General features: G+C 37.4%; 1 protein-coding gene across 1 annotated transcript in view; it reads left to right on the forward strand.

The window, feature by feature from the left end:
* Nucleotides 1-16475, forward strand: part of SELENOT (selenoprotein T) — a 33567-nt gene extending 17092 nt beyond the window's left edge. Inside the window, exons 2-6 of the mRNA XM_011710901.3 lie at nucleotides 7421-7531; nucleotides 8398-8524; nucleotides 10129-10216; nucleotides 12619-12772; nucleotides 13698-16475. Coding sequence (XP_011709203.2) covers nucleotides 7421-7531; nucleotides 8398-8524; nucleotides 10129-10216; nucleotides 12619-12743 — 451 coding nt within the window. The 3' untranslated portion in view covers nucleotides 12744-12772; nucleotides 13698-16475. The remainder of the gene's footprint in view (nucleotides 1-7420; nucleotides 7532-8397; nucleotides 8525-10128; nucleotides 10217-12618; nucleotides 12773-13697) is intronic.
* Nucleotides 16476-23260: the final 6785 nt, after the last annotated feature.

The raw sequence follows: 23260 nt of genomic DNA on the forward strand, positions 1-23260 counted from the left end.
AAAGATACTTTATATTTCTCATTAAGATTGTTTGTGACTCTAGACAGAATCCCTCCCCACACACAAACTCCAGCTTATCTATTTTTCAAGATCTAAGTTAGAGTTCTTGGCATTATTCACATTTTTACTGTACCTTCTTGAAGATGAAAGAGTCCGAAAGATTTAAAGGTTTTTGAGCAGAATTATACATAAAAAACTGTCGTAGTTTGGTGTTGCTATAATAGAATATCACAGACAAGGTAATTTATAAAGAAAAATTTCTTTCTCATAGTTCTGGAGGTTGGGAAGTTCACTGTCAAGGTATTGGCATTTGTTGAAGGCCTTCTTGCTGAGTCAGCTCATGGTGGAAGGTCAAAGAGAGGGCAAGCGAAAGCAGGTGATTGAACTTGCAGCCTCACCTTCCATTAGACCCTGCCTCCCAACAGTGTTGCATTAGGATTGTTTTCATCCTATGCTTTTTGTAGGGCATATTCAAACCATAGCACAAACACACTTGTTTAAAATTTTAAATCACTGTTAAAGCATGTTTCTTTGTTATATGTGGAAAGCATTGCCTAGTATAACTTAATAGTCTGAAGGTAGTTTTCTGAAAAAAAAGTGGACATAGTGCAAACATCTTAATACATTTTTTGATTTGTTTTGTGGAGTGTTATGTCATATAAATTGCAGTTGCACAAAAGTGAATAAAGGAAGGTAATTGTAAAATTTGATGCATCTAAGGTTAAATACTTTAGGGACATTCTCTTCACTAAACTATGCAGAAGATGGGAACTTTTTTTTTTTTTTTTTTTTTTAAGAGAAAAAGACCCAGAGATGATTGAGAGGTTCAGGTTAAATTAACGTGACGGTGCATTCATCTCATTAGGTTCCCTAAGATTCTCAACACATGGTGTGTTGGCCACTTGATTGATTCACAGGTTTTTTGGAGAGAGGATCTTTGCAAGATGGCTCTTCTGCTCTTGAAGACTGGCAGTAGTTACAGGTACAGATAGATATGTTACTGGTTTTGTACAAGATGCAAAAGAGGAATGGTGATCAAGCCACCCTGGCCACAGGAGAAAGCACATGCAGGTATTCATCAAGAGACAGTACACTTCATGTTTATTTTTTAAAAAATCCAAGGCTTTGGGATCAAGAGAAGGTAAGGTGCTATTGAACAGTTTTGAGTAGTGGCACCACAGAAAAAGATAAATTGGTCTTATAGACGCTGTTATAATAAACGTTATAAATTGAGAATGCTAACAAGTACAAAGGAAACAGATATATAAAACTTTATTCGAGTTAGCTGGGTATTCTGTTGGAGATTCTTAGGAGCTGTGAATGGAGGCAGGTGGGGGATGACTAGTGAGAGGAAGCTCAAGTAAGGCATGTCCTTCCTGCTGGTAATTCTTAGAAGCTACAGATTAGCTTGTCAGATTTTAAATGTTAGTCAAAATAAGTATACCTGAAGTTTATTGCTTGGAAAAGCAGGTCAGATGTGACTAGAAATGGAGGGGTTTTTGGGGGGTTTGTTTTGTTTTGTTTTGTTTTTAATGGAGGATTTTAGAAGGGAGTAGTGTAGAATTTAGAGCTAGAAAGGATCTTACACATGAAAATACGAAAAGTAGACTTTGTAGGTTTATCTAAGATTTTTGTTTAGTGACAGAGCTAGAACTAGGATCCAGGGTTTCTCTTTCATGGTTAGTTCAGCTAGGAAGAATATTTAAAGAAGCCAGGGTAATTCAGATGAACCTTGATAGGTTTAGGAAAGAGGTAAGAGAACAAAAATCCAGTAGGTAAGAAGATGGAAGAATTTTAAAATCATTTTTATAAGAAATAGATATTATTAATTTAGAATTTATGAGTTGTTTCACAGAGGGCTTGAAGTGGGAAAACAATTGAAATTATATAGACCATATAAATACTTCTATAAAACATCTGTTAAAATTGATTCTGTAATTCATTGTCATTTGAATAAAGTGGGCCTGTGTCAATATTAATCAAGTGCTATTTGAATGTCTACTTTCAAGTAGCTGGGACTACAGGTACATACCACTATGCCCAGCTAATTTTTATATTTCTTGTAGAGACAGGGTTTCACCATGTTACTCAGGCTGGTTTCAAACTCCTGAGCTCAAGCAATACACCTGCCTTGGCCTCCCAAAGTGCTGGGATTACAGGCGTGAGCTACTGCACCCAGCCAAAGTGAGAAATGGTTTTACGCAGGTGAATACTATGATGGAATCTACACTCAGGCAGCTGAATTGATTGGAGGAAGGATAGGTGGAAAGCAGCATACCAATTATTATAATAGTTGAAAGGCAGCTATGGGTATGTGGTGATAAGCCCAGTTGCAATAGAAAAAGCAAATAATGGAGCTGAGTTGGAGGACTGCTTTGAGAGAAGCAGGCTGGATATGTGAGGAATATTACATTCAGAGTACGTTTGTTTCTCTCAGTCTGTGTTCCTTTTTTCCCTCTCATCTCTCTCCAACCTGTGTTTCTTATAACTAGTCTTAAATCTTTTCTCTTATTTAGTAATTATGGAAATGTAAAAAAAAAAAAAGTTTGTTTTAACAAATTCAGGAAAGGCATGGTGACTCATGCCTGTAATCCTAGCACTTTGGGAGGCCGAAGCGGGAGGATCACTTGAGGCCAGGAGTTTGAAATCACCCTGGGCAACATAGTGAGATCTCATCTCGACAAAAAATTAAAAAATAGCTGGGCATGGTGGCACATGCCAATAGTACCAGTTATTGAGGAGACTGAGGTGGAAGGATTGCTTATTTCCTGTTTATCTTGTACTTTTACCTGTTGATTGTAGATTGATTTCAGGTGACATTTGAATGAACCCAATAAAGAAGCCAGGACTTTCCACATCTTAGAAGCCACGTGTTAGGCTCATTTTGTGTGTATTTCTACAGTGGTAGACAGTGTAATGCTCTAAGAGTGTGGCAGCTGTAAGAGAAATCACCTGGTCTCATGTAATGTAGTTCCTTAACCTGATAAGCTACTACTTACTTGTGTAGTGTTGTTTTTATAACTTAAAAAAAAATAAATAACTGAGCACTCTTTTTATCTGCATTCAGAGTGTTTGCAGCTGTTTGTTTGTTTGTTTGTTTTTGACAGTCTTACTGTCTCCCAGGCTGGAGTGCAGTGGTACAGTATCGGCTCACTGCAACCTCCGCCTCCTGGGTTGAAGTGATTCTCATGCCTCAGCCTCCCAAGTAACTGGGACTACAGGCACGTGCCACCATGCCCTACTAATTTTTGTATTTTTAGTAGAGACAGGATTTTACCATGTTGGCCAGGCTGGTCTCAAACTCCTGATCTCAGGTGATCCACTTGCCTCAGCCTCCCAAAGTGCTAGGATTACAGCACTGCACTGGCTGATAGTCACTTTTTAAAATCCCAATTCTTCATTTCTAGAGAAGAAACTCTGTTTGGATCTTGTTGTTACAGGTTTGTATTTCTGGAACATCAGCTATGGCAAGGAATGGGGCCTCGTTGTGTAAATGGGATTCAATGCTATGCGTGGATAACTATTGTGAATCAAATGGGAGGGTGAATTGGAGATATTGTGAAAATAGAAAACCACAAACAAATATTTATTTTGTAACAGTAAATATCTGCGATCTTGTTCATGTTGTCTTTTAATGAGGATGCGAGAGACTGGGGTTTATGATTGGCCCAGGTTTGATATAAGTAGGCATTTGACTCCAATTAGCAGCAAATGTAATAGAGAAGGTAAAAGTGGGATGGTTGGCACTATGAATTAGGACACTGAACACATATTGCTCTGTCATCCAGTCTGGAGTGCAGTAGTGTGATCTCAGCTCACTGTAGCCTTCACCTCTTAGACTCAAACGATCCTCCCACCTCAGCCTCCCTAGTAGCTGGTACTTCAGGTATGTGGTACCATACCTGGCTAATATTTCTTTTCTTTTTTTTTTTTTTTTTTTTTTCGGTAGAGACGGAGTCTCACTGTATTGCCTAGGCTGGTCTTGAACTCCTAGGATCAAGTGATCCTCCTGCCTCAGCCTCCCAAAGTGCTGGGATTACAAATGTGAGCTACCATGCCCAGCCTATGATAGACTTTAAAAAGCACAAAATCAATTTAAAATAGCATGGACAAGAGATTTTGCTGTATTTTCAAAATTTCCTTTCTGTTATGCATAGATCATCTAATATATAAGCAAGATCTTCTTTTAGAAAAGTAGTTTCCAAAATATTTTAAATCAAGCAATTGCAACAGTTGATTCCATATAGTAAGATATCTCTGTATTACTAGAAAGGGATTTGCAAAGTGATAGACTTAAGATTTCATTTTGGCCGGATGTGGTGGCCCACGCCTATAATCCCAGCACTTTGGGAGGCCGAGGCGGTTGGATCATGAGGTCAGGAATTCAAGACCAGCCTGGCCAACATGGTGAAACCCCATCTCTACTAAAAATACAAAAAAAATTTAGCTGGGCATGGTGGCAGGCGCCTGTAATCCCAACTATTCAGGAGACTGAGGCAGTTGAATTGCTTGAACGCGGGAGGCAGAGTTTGCAGTGAGCCGAGATCGTGCCACTGCACGCTAGCCTGGACAACAGAGCAAGACTCCATCTCAAAAAAAAAAAAAAGATTCTTTTCAGGAGTTAGGTTTGATTACTAAGGACATTTAGTCCAGGGGCAGAAGGATAGGCAGCTGATGCAACATTTTTATGTTCATATATTTCTTTGGAGGTGTACTGGGAGAGGCAGTTTTAACTCATTGACCTAGAAAGAGTGGAATCATTTGAAAGAACTGGGTGAGGTGGTAGAGGTGATGGTTACTAGCTCTTTACCATATATACCTTTAACATTTGTCCACCTTGGTATGTTACATTTTGGAAAACATCTGTTAGTAGTAGTGATTGCTGCTTCACAACAGAAAAATTATTTTAGGGAAAGCAATTATATAGGAAAAAAAGTTCCTTGGTTTTTCTTCACAAGTCTGGAAGCAAATATAAGGAGGAATATGCATAAGTAAACTTGTCTAAAAATATGTTGTGGCCGTCTTATAAACTGCTTTATTTTTCAGAAGAAAGAAAAGTTCCGTTTTAAAGTCCTTTTTGGAATCTGAGATTATTAGCTAAATTCTATTTGGAGTTTCACACAAAGGTCTAAGACTTAACTGAAGATTTAGGGCCTGATGAACCAAGTAGATTTATGCTTCTAAACACGTTAGCCAGAAAAGTGGGTAACTAGGGGGAATCTGACTGTTAGTTCAGCCTGCGCATATGCACATCTCTAGTTGAGTCTCTTAGGGTTTCCCTTAAGGTACTTCTTAGGGCTCATAAGCTTGGTTCTCTCAGAAGAATCTCTGTATCTTCATCATGGAAAAACCCAGGAGGCCAATTTTATGGGTACCCGATGGTGGCATTGTGGACAAAGGGAACTTACTTCCTGGACATATGAAGGATAGCTCTTGAATCATCAAATTGTTAAATTTGGGGTCTCGTGGAAAGGGCCTAGAAACCCAAATCACAAAGACTATGTTCTGGTCCCAGCCCTGGCACTAAGTGAGGACAGGACCGTATCTGTGTTACTCACCACTAAATACTCACTGCCTACTACAGTGCTTACCATGTAATAAGCATTCAGTAAATATTTGAGTGAGTGAAATAATACATTGGATGCATAACTTTGGAAAAGTCACTTTATCTCTCTGGGTTTCATTTTCCCCCCTTCATCTATAAAATACAAGTTTTGACTAACCAAGTCTCTAGTTCTCAAATTACTGCATTAAAGGTTAGAAAGATACAGTTATTTTAGATAATCAATTCCATTGTAAACACCAGTGCAAACTTGGGCATTGATATCTGGTGGCATTTCTTGATTTTAAGGTAGTTAGGCTTATAGGTTATCTAGATTGTTTTTGTAAAAAGCAATATTAAACTTTTTTTATGTTTGCTTTTGCTTTTTTGGTGTAAAGAAAGGATTTATAAAAATTTTTGCAGAGAAAGCAATTGTGGCAGAATATTAATATGTGATGAATCTAGATGAAGTGTTTATGTAAGATCTTTATACTATTCTTGCACCTTTCCTGTAAATTTGAAATTATATTAAATTAGTAATTTGAACTCAGAAAAGCTCAGCATGTAGTGAGACAGAATAAAAAGTACAACAATGGTAATAATAAAACATTAGGTGGATGTTAAGGATAGTATTTGGAGATTTATAAGTTCACTTAAGTATAGAGATTTGCGTCTCTTTGCAAAATATTTAGACTTGTAAGGGACATTCATTCTAAATGTAAAGGAAATATTCACTATAAAGACTGGTGAATTTCTCACATACCGCTCCCCCACGCCCCCCCAAAAAAAACAGGTTTTCTTAAATTGAGATCTACTAATATTTTTTACCATTTTACCCTGTCAGATAGAAACTCCATGCTGTTCCTTTGGGTTGGTAGTAGTGGTTATCGTTTTTTTTTCCTTGATTGACAAAGCTGGCACCTCAGGTTTTACTGTAACTTAATTACTGACCCTACTTCCTCTGTACCAAGTGGTACCTTATATTTATCTGTTCCTTAACTTAGAATTTAGTGAACTTTAGTGTTTAACAATATTACCTGAATTTGTAAGCTCTTCTGTTGATATAATGGTACCATCTTCTTTTTTCTCTCATATGCACTCTGGTGGCATATTTCCTTTTTTTTTTTTTTTTTCTTTTGCTGGTGCAACATATATCTGAAAATGAGTTGCTTAAGAGACTTTAGAGACTTTCTTCTCTAGAGTAATGATAAGGATTTTCTGTCCATATTGCTGAAAATTATGTTCCCAATCTTAATTTTCCTTTGCAAAGTAGAATCCAATTTTAGAGTTAGAAGGGATCTAGGTCTAAGTTCCTTTTGTTGTGCTTGGGCAAACAAGTTTGCCTGGTTAGGGGCAGAATGGGAATAAGAACCAGAGTTTTATTCTCTCATGCCTTGAATTTTTTTTTTTTAAAGTCTTGTGTCCCAAATTTGAAAGTCTCTAGCTCAGATGAATAAGAAGAGTTGTTTTCATTTCACTGTTTATGCAAGTAATTGATACTCCCCCAAAATGGCCAAATCTGTGTGAGAGCTCAAAGTATGCTGAATGTGAATAGGTATTTGCTGTTGTCCAACAGTAACCCAAATCTATAAAGTTTAATGTTCTTTTTTTCTTTTTAACTTAAAAAAAATCAGGCCGCATTACTGGCATATATAGTTTAATGTCTTAATGGAAGGATTTGAGGGGGTGGTAACTGAAATATGTGAAATGTATTATAAAAAAACTCCATGTATTTGTCATCCTGGTTCAATTATTATGAATTTGTGACTGATTTTGAGAAAAATTTGTCATCTTGATAATTTTTAGGCTTTATCTAACTACAAAATAAATCTAGGTATATGCTAAATGACTTAATAGAAACACTTATTTTTTCTGCAGTGTCTCCTGAGGTTATAGGCGGGTGTTTGAGGAGTACATGCGGGTTATCAGCCAGCGGTACCCAGACATCCGCATTGAAGGAGAGAATTACCTCCCTCAACCAATATATAGGTAAGAAATTTTAATAACTTAAAAGGAAAGTAATTTATTTGATTTTATAAATGTTTGTGAATTGGTTTAATTAGCTGTCCTTAGTTATTGTAATTACTTAGTTGGTTGTAATAATATAGAGAGAATGCTGTTTTATATATAACAAGTTTATTTGACCCAATATAGAAGGCTTTTTCTTTAAGAAGAAATAGGGTCATTTCAGAGATGGCAACCCTTCTAAAGATGTATTTTCCTATGTATTTTTAATTGTAGAAATAGAATAACAATCCTAAATTTTTACAGAAACTGGTATTCTGTGTTTCATAAAATAATAGTATTTTTAAAGACCAATTCTATATAAATTTGTGGGTTAATTTTTCAGTTTATTTTAAATATATTAAACTTTTTTGTTTTAAAATTGCACAATAAACTTTAATTGCTTTCTTTTTTTTTTTTTTTTTTTTTTTTTTTTTTTTTTTGAGACGGAGTCTTGCTCTATAACCCAGGCTGGAGTGCAGTGGCACGATCTGTGCTCACTACAACCTCTGCCTCCTGGGTTGACGCCATTCTCCTGCCTCAGCCTCCTGAGTAGCTGGGACTACAAGCGCCCGCCACTACGCTCGGCAATTTTTAAAATATTTTTAGTAGAGATGGGGTTTCACTGTGTTAACCAGGATGGTCTCGATCTCCTGACCTCGTGATCCGCCCGCCTCGGCCTCCCAAAGTGCTGGGATTACAGGCTTCAGCCACCGTGCCCAGCCTGCTTTTTCCATAAGTAACTTTTAGATTTGGTGTCTAGAAAATCTTTACATACACTTGAATTACTAAATTTTAAAGTAGGTTTGAAATTGTGGCTTCTGATTATTTTCTTTCTTTTCTTTTGATAGACACATAGCATCTTTCCTATCAGTCTTCAAACTAGTATTAATAGGCTTAATAATTGTTGGCAAGGATCCTTTTGCTTTCTTTGGCATGCAAGCTCCTAGCATCTGGCAGTGGGGCCAAGAAAATAAGGTATGTAACTTAATAGCTTTGGTAACTGTAGGTTTTTACATTGTCAATGAAATATTCTAATAAATTTTCTTATTTTGAATACTTGTTATTGATTCAACTGTTAACATGTATTATTTAAATTTATACCCGTTTTATCTCTGGGGAAGTCACTTAACCTCCCTTGACCTTCATTTCCATATTGATATATTAAGAATGATTAGGTCTTATCCTTTTTAATTTTGGGGGACAGGGAGGTGTTAGTTTAGTATAACCTGGGCACAAAATAATTTGTTATCTGATTTTGATTGTATTACTTAGGTCACATCATATCTGACAAAACATATATACATAATGTAGACCTTTTAAACCAATTAATGTCATATTAGTGGGTTGATTCACATTAAAAAGGGGATTCCCATTAACTTGTTCTTATCAAAACTCATCTGTCTCTTTTTAAATTCTTTGTCCTTTGCCTCTTCTGTTTATGGATCTGTTTGAATAATTGCCTGAAAGAAACAATATAAATATACTTAAGAATTTTGTGCTGTTTCTCTTTTCTTTTGTAGGGTCTTATTGCTGCATACATTCTTTCTAGATTACTCTTATTTTAATTTATTTTACTTAAAATAATTTTTTCTGGAGGGCTTACCATCCTGTCTGAAATGGGTTTAATTTTTATTTTTCTCATGGATTAGATTTTTCTAGGCTTCCTTTTATGAAGTCTTCTTTTTTGGAGTCTTCTATCTGGTCTTGTCCTTTAATTCTAGGCTGAATACCTTTAGCGGACTCCTGCGTAGCTGTGCTTTTTTCTTCGGTAACCATTTCTTTCTAGTAACAGGCAGGACTTCTTAATATAAATATCTTCAAGTGGTATCTCTAATTGAAATATATCTCTACCTGGTAGGTTTTATGACATTTCCTTGTGTATTGTTCCCATGAAAATATACTTAACATTCCCAAATGGTAGAGTAATTCCTGTAAAAACAAACCCCACCTAGCTCCTGTGGGGTAGTAGGGAAAGCTCTTTCTCATCTGCTGTGAACATTTGATTTATTTTTCTGAAACAGCTTGCTGTGAATTGGCATTCTCACTGCATCCTACTTTTAGTCCAGTGATTTTGTTAAAGTAAAACTTTGCTGGCCAACAAGAAACACCTCGCCACTTTTAGGAGAGTATAGATTTGCCTTTGAAAGGTGAATGAATGTGCTTTGATATGCCTGTGCTTTCTAGCGTACTTTATTAGTTTGACTTAAAATGATTTGTTTGAAACATATACAGGTTGTATTGAATATTATATGGAGTTACTAATTTTGCATCAAAAGTCTCTTATGAATTCATATATTATAAAAATGGTAAAGTGAACTCTTATGCTTGTGTATTTTTGTTTAGCTTATTAAGGCTATTATGAAATCTCTTAGAAATTCTGTGTACATTATGAATATCATCTATAAATGCTTCAGCATGTGTAGAGCTGCAAATTAATATTGGTTTACTTTTGCTTTATGTATGTTATCCGAACATACGGAATAGCAGTAATAGTTTTTATGGGAACTTTTAAAGTAGATTGAAAAGAGCATTTGCCAAAAATGACTTTGCCTGTTGTGCTTAATTATATTTTCTTTTAGGTCTATGCATGTATGATGGTTTTCTTCTTGAGCAACATGATTGAGAACCAGTGTATGTCAACAGGTGCATTTGAGATAACTTTAAATGGTAGGTTCTGAATAGTTTGCATTTTGTGATAGATTTTAAATGATTTATAATCAAGTATCAAGCTTTTATCTTTTATAATAAGAGAAACTTCTTTAGTGTTTGTATAAAAATAAGTTTATTTGAAAATTCAGGAGATAGAAGAATTTAGAAAATTTTAACTTATTTTTTTTTAAATTCGCTCCCTCAGCTTAATCTCTTTACCTCTACTGGAACTTCACATCTTTGAATTCCTTGAGGAGTTGGCCCTCTTCTTTTTTTTTTTTTTTTTCTTTGAGACGGAGTTTCGCTCTGTCGCCCGGGCTGGAGTGCAGTGGCCGGATCTCAGCTCACTGCAAGCTCCGCCTCCCGGGTTTACGCCATTCTCCTGCCTCAGCCTGCCAAGTAACTGGGATTACAGGCGCCCGCCATCTCGTCCGGCTAGTTTTTTGTATTTTTTAGTAGAGACGGGGTTTCACCCTGTTCGCCAGGATGGTCTCGATCTCCTGACCTCGTGATCCACCCGTCTCGGCCTCCCAAAGTGCTGGGATTACAGGCTTGAGCCACTGCGCCCGGCCGGCCCTCTTCTTATATCAGATTGTCTCTGTGAACTTTATGTACTCCCATGGCTTTAAAATAACATCTGTATGATGATCCCTAAATGTATATCTGTCAGTCTCTCTCCTAAAATGCTGTGCTCAGGAATCTTAAACATAACCTAGTCTAAAATAAACGCTTGCTTACTTCTCCTTCCTATAATGTCTGTAAACTCTTTTGCTCCTCCTCTGACATTTCTCATTTATTTAATGATACCATCATTTGTCTACTCAGTTGCCCATGCCAGAAACCTATGATAACATCATCGTCTTCCCTAGTCCCCCTATTTAATGGATTACCAAGTCTTCTCAATTCCACCTCCTAAATTTTTCAAAAATCTACCTTCTGTTCATCTTAACTGCCACCACCCTAGTCCAGGCCACAATTAACTTATTACCCTTTTCTACATTCTCTAAACCGGGGTTGGCAAATATGGCCTATGAGCTAACAACGTTTTTTACACTTTTTGGTTAAAAAAAATAAAAGTAATATTTTGTGACACATGGAAACTATATGAAATTCAAACTTCTGTGCTTATAACTAAAGTTTTGAGTTGCATCAATGAAAAATTCATAGAAATTTATATTATATAAGTACCTATATAATGTTCTTGATTTTTATCTCTTGGTCCACAAAGCGTAAAATATTTAGCATCTGCCTTCTTACAGAAAAATTGACCAATATCTGTTCTAAACAATGACTTTTTTTTTTTTTGGGAGACGGAGTCTAGCTGTGTTGCCCAGGCTGGAGTGCAGTGGTGCAATCTCAACTCACTGCAAGCTCTGCCTCCCGGGTTCACACCATTCTCCTGTCTCAGCCTCCCAAGTAGCTGGGACTACAGGCGCCCACCACCACGCCTGGCTAATTTTTTGTATTTTTAGTAGAGACGGAGTTTCACCCTGTCAGCCAGGATGGTCTTGATCTCCTGATGTCATGATCCATCCGCCTAGGCCTCCCAAAGTGCTGGGATTACAGGCAGCTGCGCCCAGCCTAAACAATAACTTTTTTAATGCAAATTTTATCTTGCTGCTTGAGTGTTCCCCATTCATTAAATGACTTGACTTTTTTATCAAGATAAAGACTAGAACATTTAATGTGGCCAAAAGGCTCTGTATTATCTAGTTTAGCAGTTAGCAAACAAAGGTCTTATGGATCTTATCCTCTGCTGCTTGTTTTGTAAATAAAGATTTATTAATAATAAACCATGTCCATTTGTTTATGCATTGCTACAACTGCATTTTTAGGCTACAAGAGTTGAATAGCTGTGTCAGAGACTGTGTATCTTCCCTAGCCCAAAATGTTTATTCTCTGTCCCTTTACAGTTTATTGACCCCAGTCTAATCCTTTCCACCTTCCCATCTTCCCTTATATCACTCCTCTTCTATATTTCTCTCAGCTATGCTGATTTTCTCTTAATTTCATGTGCCAAGCTCCTTTCTGGTCTTTACATTTCTGTTCTCTCCCTCAAAGGTTTTCTACTCTCATGAATCCCCACTCTGTCATGGTAATTTTTCTTTATCTTTTAGATCTCATTTAAATGATACTCTTTATCTGACTAGACAGGGACAGCCTTGTGTGTATGTCCCTCCTAGTACAGTAGTGCCTTTCAGTTTTAGCTCTAAGTACACAGTTGTAATTTTGTAGCCATTTGTGTAGTTCTTTTGACATTTTCCCTACTGGAATGTAAATTCCCTAAGAGCAAGCAGTGTACTTTTTTGCTTACTTTTGTATCCCCAGTTGTGTACATAGATAATAAATATTTGTGGGATGAATGCATATTATAAAATTATCTTTAATTTTTTGGGGGGTGGTGCCATTTATTTTTATAGATGTACCTGTGTGGTCTAAGCTGGAATCTGGTCATCTTCCATCCATGCAACAACTTGTTCAAATTCTTGACAATGAAATGAAGCTCAATGTGCATATGGATTCAATCCCACACCATCGATCATAGCACCACCTATCAGCACTGAAAACTCTTTTGTAAGTTGTTTAAAATATAGCTAATGTATAGGTTCCTGTTTATTCTTACGACTCAGCAAGTTGGTAAATATTACGTATATTATTGTTATGCGCATCTGTGTGAAGAGACCACCAAACAGGCTTTGTGTGAGCAATAAAGCTTTTTAATCACCTGAGTGCAGGCGGGCTGAGTCTGAAAAGAGAGTCAGCGAAGGGAGATAAGGGAGATGGGGCCGTTTTATTGGATTTGGGTAGGTAAAGGAAAATTACAGTCAAAGGGGGGTTGTTCTCTGGCGGGCCGGAGTGGGAGTCACAAGGTGCTCAGTGGAGGGACTTTTTGAGCCAGGATGAGCCAGGAAAAGGACTTTCACAAGGTAATGTCATCAGTTAAGGCGGGGCAGGGCATTTTCACTTCTGTGATTCTTCAGTTACTTCAGGCCATTTGGGCGTATAAGTGCAAGTCACAGGGGATGTGATGGCTTGGCTTGGGCTCAGAGGCCTGACAATTATCACTTGAGTTTTCAATTTAAGATTAAACAGAGGGATGTATTCTTCATTAAAATGTTGAAGTGTATGAAGAGAGTTTGGACCTGCCAAAATAAAGTCAGGTTGTTAGTAATTTTATCTTCAAGGCTTAATAATTGGGTCTGAAAACCTTATTTTCTTTACTCTAAATTCCTAATGGCCAGAGTTGATATATTATGCTAGAGGTGTGTGTACTTCCTGTCCTTACCTTCAAGTAATTAGTTCCTGAGAGTATGCAAATTCTTTGAACATACTCAAGATAAAAAATTTATAGACTAATGTGTGAACACAGAGAGGTATTAATTAACTTTTGCTTAGCGGAGTTGTTCTCAGTTTCTTTCTGATCAATGAATTGACGTTCTAAAGAGTTTTTATGAGTGATTTTTGAAATAAAATATTCTTTTTTCTGTATGTCTTTCAGGCATTAAGAGATCATTGCAAGAGCAGCGTGACTGACATTATGAAGGCCTGTACTGAAGACAGCAAGCTGTTAGTACAGACCAGATGCTTTCTTGGCAGGCTCGTTGTACCTCTTGGAAAACCTCAATGCAAGATAGTTTTTCAGTGCTGGCATATTTTGGAATTCTGCACATTCATGGAGTGCAATAATACTGTATAGTTTTCCCCACCCCCCACAAAATCACCCAGTTAATGTGTGGTGTTGTTTTTTTTTTTCAGGTAGACATTACTACCTGTAACTTTTTTTCTTAGTCATATTTGAAAAAGTAGAAAATTGAGTTACAATTTGATTTTTTTTCCAAAGATGTCTGTTAAATCTGTTGTGCTTTTATATAAATGTTTGTTTTTTATAGTTTAAAATTGATTCTTTGGGAATCCAGTTGAAGTTCCCAAATACTTTATAAGAGTTTATCAGACATCTCTAATTTGGCCATGTCCGGTTTATATAGTTTACAAAATATAGCAGATGCAAGATTATGGGGGAAATCCTATATTCAGAGTACTCTACAAATTTTTGTGTATGTGTGTATGTGCGTGTGATTACCAGAGAACTACTAAAAAAAACCAACTGCTTTTTAAATCCTATTGTGTAGTTCAAGTGTCATGCCTTGACCAATCTAATGAGTTGATTAATTAACTGGGCCTTTATACTTAACTAAATAAAAAACTAAGCAGATATGAGTTAAATTTAAAAGTTTCAATTTATTGCTCAGTGTACCTGTTAACATTATATTTAACAATTGTCTGCTGAAATTTTTGTTTTTGATTTATGGATAATTTCATAAGAGTACACACACTTTAGATATACAAATAATAGGTTCATTTACCATCTGTAGGATCATTGAAACTCATCTCACTAAAGAAAGTTCACTTGAACCTCTTTACAGCATTGATATTAGGTGAACAGAAATTACCTGACTAATAATTTGTTTAACATCATATATCAGAATTTTATTGTATATGATGAACAAAACTTAAAATTTTTTAAATTTAATTTTTAAATACTGTTTCAGAGTTCTAAAAAGGCAGTTTTTAAAAAAACTTAAATTGTTAAAAACTGTAAGAATAACTTAGCAGAAATAGAACCAGAATGTAGAAAAATAGTCATGTAACAGCAGTCATAACATACTTCAGCTTCCATATAGGAATAGAAGTGGTAGAGCCAAAAGTGATTTAGGGAAAAATTATAAAGGTACAGGTTGAGTATCCCTTTTCCAAAAATGCTTGGGACAAGAAATATTTCAGATTTCATAATTTTTTCAAAGTTTGGAATATTTGCATTATACTTCCGGTTGGGCATCCCAAATATGAAATCTGAAATGTTCCATGAGCATTTCCTTTAAGTGTCATGTTGGCACTCAGAAAGGTTCAACATTGAGTCCACCTAACACTTAGGTGTTAAAGACCTAACTTTCTGTAACATTTAACCTTATAGTTTGTCATTGAATATTTGTTGAATGCATGTCAGGTAATGGTCTTGATTGTGATAGCTTCAAGGTGGAACATACTGTAATCTCCAGATGCTAGGAAGTTAGTTTAATAATTTACTGCAGAAAATTGATTAAATGACTGTCCTTTTAATTAAGAGTGTGGAGCCATTAACCTCAGTTCTTCATATAGTGACAAGAGTCCTTAGAGATTGTTATTCAAGTTCCTTAGAAATTGTTATTCAGGTATAACATCATCTTTGACTAGAGCTTGAAATCTTGTTATCTGATTGTGTACCACTCCAAATTCCCTGCCTTCTGCAAGTTGAATGTCTTGCTGAATGTGTCTAGGGGTTCATCTTCAGTGATCGACATTCCACTAGTGCCACAGTTAACTTCATGACATGTAGACATTCAAAACTTGAGCCTTGGATGTTCCTGTGGACCTGACAGTTAAAAATATAAAGAACCTAAGATTCAAATACAACTTTCTCTGTTTGCTTTGGGTTGAATAACTTGTCTTTTGGAGAATAGCTTTAAGTGGCTTAGACACTGATAAAATTCAGCTATATTGTTGACACTCATCTGTTTTGTCTTATGCTTAGCCATATTTAAATCTTGACTTTAATAGAGTCTAGTGAAAAAATGAGTGGGAAGAATGAATATAAAAGTAATAATATAAGGAAAAAGGGAAAGTAAACTATTTAGAATGTAGTTTTGTTATATTTCCAACATTTCAATATTTATTAGTTACTTGTAAATTACTGTGGCAGTGTAGTTTATAAATGTCTGTGCACTATATTAATTAGAAGACCATAGAACATGCCAGCAGGTTGGCTAATGCTGTGGGGGTTTTTAACACAGTTGCCATTGTGGAAGAAATTATTTGGTACATTAATAAAAAAAATTGGTAAAACATGGCTTTATACCTCAGTGTGTAAGAAGTGCAAGACAAATATGCTTATTTCTTTTTCTAGAATATAAGTGATTTATTTGCTTATGATACTAACACTATTAATGACAGGAGTCAGTCAGCCTTTATAGCTATCAAAATATAATGAGATCCCAATGATGATCCTTTCTTACTTTGAATGTTAATTAGTTTGGGACTTTGACTGGCAAACATTTTATCATTGTCAGAATTTAATTTAGGTTTCAAAAATAGCTTACAGGATTTTAAACATGGTGTGGTATTCTAAAGCCTTTTTTTAAAAAAGTACTTTTTGAAAGAAACAAATGAGGATTGTAAAGTTTGGGGACTTACCTCTGTAGCATTGTGAAAATAAACTTTTATTAAGCTGATTTGAAAGGAACTCCTACTTTGTGGAATTAAATCTACACTAGAGCACATTATATGGTAACTATACTTGCAAAATTTTGCATTATAAAAATTATTGTCATTACTTTTTAATGGCTTCTTAACCTGACCAGTGTTTACCACCCACTGTCAGCCTGGCACTCAAGTCTTACCACCCTCTTGGACCTTACACTACTTCTCAAGCCTCACAGTCTACTTGTGCTTCAGTGCTGCTGAACTGTCAATAGCTCTGTGATGTATTCTATGCTGGAGTGGTGCAAAGTGGAACAGTTTCCATCACTGTCCGTCTTTACCCCCAACCTGCAGAATTCCTGAAACACACTAACGTCCTTAAATCTGGAGAGAAACAAAATGAATGCTTTCCCTCTATTAACTGGTATAGACAATTTAACAATCTCAGAAGAAAGAGCAAAGATCAGACTTTTTAAAAAAATTCAGCTGGATCCTTTTCCCCTAGGCTTCAGAAAAGCAAATAGAAACAAATAGATCCACAGGCCAGGTGCAGTGGCTCCTGGCTGGGAGACCAAGATGGGTGGATTGCTTGAGCCCAGGAGTTCAAGACCAGTCTGGGCAACATGGCAAAATTCCATCTCTACAAAAAAAAAATTAGCCAAGCATGGTGGCATGCACCTGTAGGCCCAGCTACTTGGGAGACTGAGACAGGAGGATTGCTTAAGCCCAGGAGGTTGAGGCTGCAGTGAGCCAAGATTGTACCACTGCAAGTGACAGAGCAAGACCCTGTCTCAAAACAGAAAACAGGCCGGGCGCGGTGGCTCAAGCCTGTAATCCCAGCACTTTGGGAGGCCGAGATGGGCGGATCACGAGGTCAGGAGATCGAGAGACGATCCCGGCTAACACGGTGAAACCCCGTCTCTACTAAAAAATACAAAAAAATAGCCGGGCGAGGTGGCGGGCGCCTGTAGTCCCAGCTACTCGGGAGGCTGAGGCAGGAGAATGGCGTAAACCCGGGAGGCGGAGCTTGCAGTGAGCTGAGATCCGGCCACTGCACTCCAGCCTGGGTGACAGAGCAAGACTCCGTCTCAAAAAACAAACAAACAAACAAAAAAAACAGAAAACAACAACAAAAAAGAGACAGACCCAGCTCCAAACTGTATCTTGAAGAAAAATATGAACTGGTTTCAGATACAGTAGAAAGCTGTAAAGTCATCCATTCTATATCAAGACTAACAGAACGTTTTCTTTTGCCTATGTTAAGCATGAGCAGAATAAAAAAGCACACAGACAAACAGTAGTGGTTTTAAAATTTTAATGTGCTTAAAAATCACTGGGACAAATTTCTGGATCCCACTCCTAATGGTTCTGATTTAGTTGATCTGAAATGGTGCCAGGTAATTTGCATTTCAAACAAGCCTCAAAATAATGTAAATACTGTTAGTCTGTGGTGTATAGAACAGGAGTCCCCAATCCTTGGACCATGGACTGGTAGTGGTCTGTGGCCTATGAGGAACCCAGCCACACACCAGGAGGTGAATGGCAGGCAAGCAAGCATTACCTCCTGAACTTTGCCTCCTGTCAGACCAGCGCATTAGATTATCATAGGAGCCCGAATCCTATTGTGAACTGTGCCTGCGAGGGATCTGGGTTGTGTGGTCCTTTTGAGAATCCTAATGCCTGATGATCTGAGGTGGAACAGTTTCATCCCGAAACCATCCCCCCAGCCCCCCCGGTCTGTTAATGGAAAATTTGTCTTCCATAAAAGCAGTCCCTGGTGCCAGAAAAGGTTGGGGACCGCTGGTCTACACTGAGTAGCGCCATACCACAGCAGAATGCAGAAGAAGATTCATGACTCGTCCTAGATGCATCACATGTATAGAATGACTTAACACAAATTCAGCAAAATGGGATCTCAGGAGATAAAAAGAATGATATGAGAGGGAGATTATGTTTCTAAGAAAACACTAACTTAATTGTCCCAGTCTTATCAATGCAACACATCCTTTCTTGTTACCACTTTACAATCTTTTGCATGAATTTCTTTTAGAAGGAAGTGTTAAATCTTTGAGTATAATATAAAATAACTGGTTTTAATTGCCAGATTTTCTCAGAGCAAACCAGGCAATAGCACGCCTACATTATCCTTAATTTACAGTGACAACTGATTTTGATTTTCACATTAAACGAAAATCTATTTAAATTCTTGGAATTCTGAGTAGAGAAAAATTTACATATTTAGCTTTATTAGAGTAATTAACCATAATAGAACTGTTTAAATTGCCAGGGAAACCCAGTTTACTATTTTGTCCCCACCAACTCCCTGGAAGGATTAATTAGTTCATGTAACTGACAAAGTCCAATGTAGAATTGGCTTCAGGGATTCAAATGAGAGAATCAGAACTCTCCTCTAAATTAGCCTCATTTTCTCCATGAACCTCACCATAATTAGGGAAGAGAGTTGGGGAAGGGGGTGAGAAAGGGGGATGATGAGGAGGGGAAGGGAAGAAGGACAGCATGGATTAAACTCCCAGAAAAGTACTCTGGTCCAACTTGTGTGTCACATTTCCTATCTTGGAACTTCCTCACTTGATATCTACTCCCTGACCATTTTGTCATCTGTTAACCCCTTTTTCCTTTATTGACCACTTCCACCCAACCTCCTTCTCATTCAGGGTTATAATTGTTTAAGACAAGCCTATTGCTTTGTGGTTATAGGCTGCTCAGATCAGGTAGCTATTTAACCTGTTTGAGAGTTGTCTAGAATGGATGGAGCCAGCACTTGATTGCTTGGTTAAGAAACAAAAATATTAAGGCCTAGGGAGATTGCTACCAACACTCCCTTGGGCCACTGGCCATACTTGTCTGTTCTGTGTACTAGCAACTCTTACAAGAGGAAAAAAACAATTACAACTCCTTTATTACTCTTGAGTTGCTAAGAGCAGATCTGTTTGAAAGAGAGTGTGCTGTTGACATTTTTCCCTAAGCGTTTTAAAAAATAGTATTAGAAAATGCTGATGAATTTTGTCTTTTAAACAGCTCATAAAATTTAGGAATAAAATTAATTTTTAATATATTAAAGTATATAATGTATATGAGCAACAGGTGACTCATAAATGTGATTCTTCCAGTAAAATTGTGTTTTATACAGATGTATAGGAATTTGGTGTTGAGATCTACTTCAGTACTTCAATTTTCAAATTTAAAAAAATGGCCAAGAGAGGTTAAGTGTCTTGCCCTGGTTATATAGCTTATGACAACAAAACAAAACCAAACAAACAAACCCTGCACCCTTGGGGGGGCCTGGGGAAAGCAGAATAACAGCAGAGGACTTTGTCAGGAATTAGGTGGGAAGAAAGAAGACAGTAACAAGGCAATCTTACAAATTTAATCTCAATTTCACTTCACATTTATGCTTTAGCTAAGATGAGCTGAAATTTTTCAAATAAACTGAAAAAGGCAGGTGTATGTGGTGCAAGATACACCAGAGGAAGGCAAGTTTACATAATAATTTCTTATCCTAATATAAAGAAATTGAGGTTTCAGATTGACTGGGTCTATTTTCCCACTTGGAAAGATCCTTACCCAAAAGCAAGTTTATAAATTGCAGTTCTTCAGACCATTTGTCCTGTTCACTGATTACTTGATGAGAATTGAAAACACACAGAGATTACCAGCTATGTGTCCCAGGCAACATGGTTACCTCACGTGTAAGGTAACTTTAAAAACAACACACGTGTCTGGGCTCAGTGGCTCATGTCTGTAATCCCAGCACTTTGGGAGCCTGAGGCGAGTGGATCACCTGAGGTCAGGAGTTTGAGACCAGCCTGGCCAACATGGTGAAACCCCGTCTCTACTAAAAATACAAAAATTAGCCAGGCATGGGGGCGCACACCTTGTAGTCCCAGCTACTTGGGAGGCTGAGGCAGGAGAATTGCTTGAACCGGGAGGCAGAGGTTGCAGTGAGCTAAGATTGTACCACTGCACTCCAGCCTAAGCGACAGAGCAAAACTCCATCTCAAAAAAAAAACAGCACACCTGCATCTCAGCTGCAGTTTGGATCACGTGTTCTCTCAACATTCTTGCCGTTTTAATTTGGTGAAATGCTGTGTTCAAGTAGATCTCAACTTTGCTGAAGCACTGGCCTGCCTAGGACCATGGCCTAATGTGGCCTATTGCAAAACACAATTTTGTTGATGTCTCATTTTAAAATTCATCCCCAAAACATTTTATTTCAAATTGTTCATTGCTGGGATTAATATAAAAATTTTGTTTTATTATTCTTAACTCCCTAAATCTTTAAGCAAAATGAATGCTCGGGAAATGCGTTTCTCCTGAGGCTGTGTGTAACCCCTGCATGTTATTCCCCATGGGTTTGGAGGAATGTGTGGAGGAATGTGTGTATGTGTGGACAGCATCTTAAGAAATAAGGTGATCATTATAGAGTCATCTTCAAATTTGTATAAGTTTTCTAGATAATCTGCAGTACAGCCTTATGCTTAAGGATTATTGCAGTAACAGAAGAAGATGTGTTTCAGGAACTTTGTATCCCCAAGATGCATGTGGGAAGATTATATGGAAAATGAAGATAATGAGTTTTAAAATAATACACAAAGTTACAATACCAGAAAAAGCAATTAAATACTGTAGAAAGTAATGACAAACATGCTGAGAACAGTCTTGAGGAAGGCTAAAGTGGTGGTTCCATAAATGTTGACTGAATGAATGAATGAATATGGTTAAGGCAATGGTTCTCAACTGGGGTTTTACTCTCCAGGCTCACGCAGAGTGGCTTCTTTGGGTCCTGTAATGGATCCTGTTCTTAACTACCACCTCTAGCTGGGAGCTGGGGTGGAAGAGTCTTATCCTAATCAGGCCCCAGACGGGAGAGGGCAGTGCTTGTTTCCTAGCCACTCTGAAAGGCTGAAAGCTGTTAAGGAGACTTAGTGTCATTTCAAGCAGTCTCCCTTGCCTCTGTGAGTAGTTTTTCCATATTTATGCTTAAAACAAACAGGAAGCTTTTCATTCCAATAATGAAATAAAAGGCTAAATTCAAGGTAACAAACATTTTAGTGGGAAAGATTGTCAAGGATAACAAACCAACAAAGGGAAATAGCTCTTATTAGGTCTTTTCTTCTTTTGATTAGAGGAAAAAAGCCAAAGAACTACTTTTGAGGCTTGAAGTGGCTAGAGGACTACCCCAGAAGACACAAAGAAAGAGGGTTCACAGTGTTTCTAGGGCACTTCCTGTTTTCTTTGAACTTGTGTGGGAATGTGAAGCTGTGGTGAGAAGCAGCTTTGAAATGTGACCAAAAAAAAAAGAAAAAAGAAAAGACTGGTTTTAGTATGGTTTATTTTCTTTCAAAGCATTTGTACTAATGAGTTGGATGGTAAGAGGTGATTAACATTCCAGACCAGTAGATTTCAGAAATGTCTTCCAACAATGAAAATAACTTGTGTTAATCCTCCGGGCTTTCACCTTTACTTAGGCTGACTGAGGGGTGGGAAATAGCTTTGGAATCTGTACTGAGGACCAAGCAAATTTACAGTTCGAAAGTCAATCCTATTTAATTTTCCACCTTCTCCAGAATACTGTTTCCATTTAGCTTCTTGAGAGCATTTATGGAGGGATTACTATGTGCTAGGTACCGTAGGGGGTAACCGTTGTGAAGACGTGTGGCACAATTCCTGTATTCAAGGTGCATATGGTATAGCAGAGGAGAGAATCACAAAAATGTTATGGCAAAACGACAAGAAGCCTCATGAGGCCTATAGGAGCAGGAGGGGCATTGGTTCTAGATGCTTGAGTATATAATTTTCCATAAATGGGGACAGTGCACAGGAGGAGCAGCACTTCAGGGATGAGAAAGCAGAAGCACAGGGTTTCTGTGATAATTCCTATAGGGAAGGGGGCTGGACCGTAGTGTATATTGGTGGGGGTGGAGGGAGATATGCAGGGAAACTGGCTGTGGGCATTGACAGCTGAGGTGAGGAATTGGACTGCACTGTATGGATAATAAGCAAGGAGAGTTTCTGAGCTGATGATACTGATGAATAAGATCAGATCTGGCTTTTAGGGGTGAATCTGTCTGCACTGAGGCTATGGTGGGCAGAGAGCAGGATGAAGAGGTAGAGGTTCCAACAAAAGCATGCTGGGCACTTTCAGCATCACACTCCAGACATCTTCAACCTTGGATTAATAATTTATAAGTAATATATTCCATTTAAAAATTAATGTTCACTTTTGTGATTACATTCCCCTTGTATCCTCTGAGTTTTCTTTTACCCTTCTTAAATCTAGTTTCATCTTTACAATTTAGCTTTTAAACTTTGGGTATCATTTAAATTTTTTTCTTGTCTGTTTTCTGCTCATTGGCTAAGGAGCCTTTTTCCTGTCCTGAGAATATGAGATTCATTGCAATTAAAGAGCCTAGTGGTTTAATGTGATTATTCCTTCTTGTTTTTCTGAGAAGTCATCCTTGTCTTTTGTGGACCAGTCAATCCTGCCTTTGATCTCTAGGGAAAATACACTGTGAGTATTTATTTCAGGAAAGACACTGATCCTAGATATTCACTTAGGGGACGAATTTTCCTTATTCCAAGGAAAATTGTATGATAGAATTTTTTTTTTTTTTTTTTTTTTTAAGACGGAGTTTCACTCTTGTTGCCCAGGCTGGAGTACAATGGTGTAATCTCGGCTCACTGCAACCTCCGGCTCTGAGGTTCAAGCGATTCTCCTGCCTCAGCCTCCCAAGTAGTTGGGATTGCAGGCATGCGCCACCATGCCTGGCTAATTGTTTGTATTTTTAGTAGAGATAGAGTTTCTCC

Source organism: Macaca nemestrina, chromosome 2 (genome assembly GCF_043159975.1).
Source record: "Macaca nemestrina isolate mMacNem1 chromosome 2, mMacNem.hap1, whole genome shotgun sequence".
Taxonomy (NCBI): domain Eukaryota; kingdom Metazoa; phylum Chordata; class Mammalia; order Primates; family Cercopithecidae; genus Macaca; species Macaca nemestrina.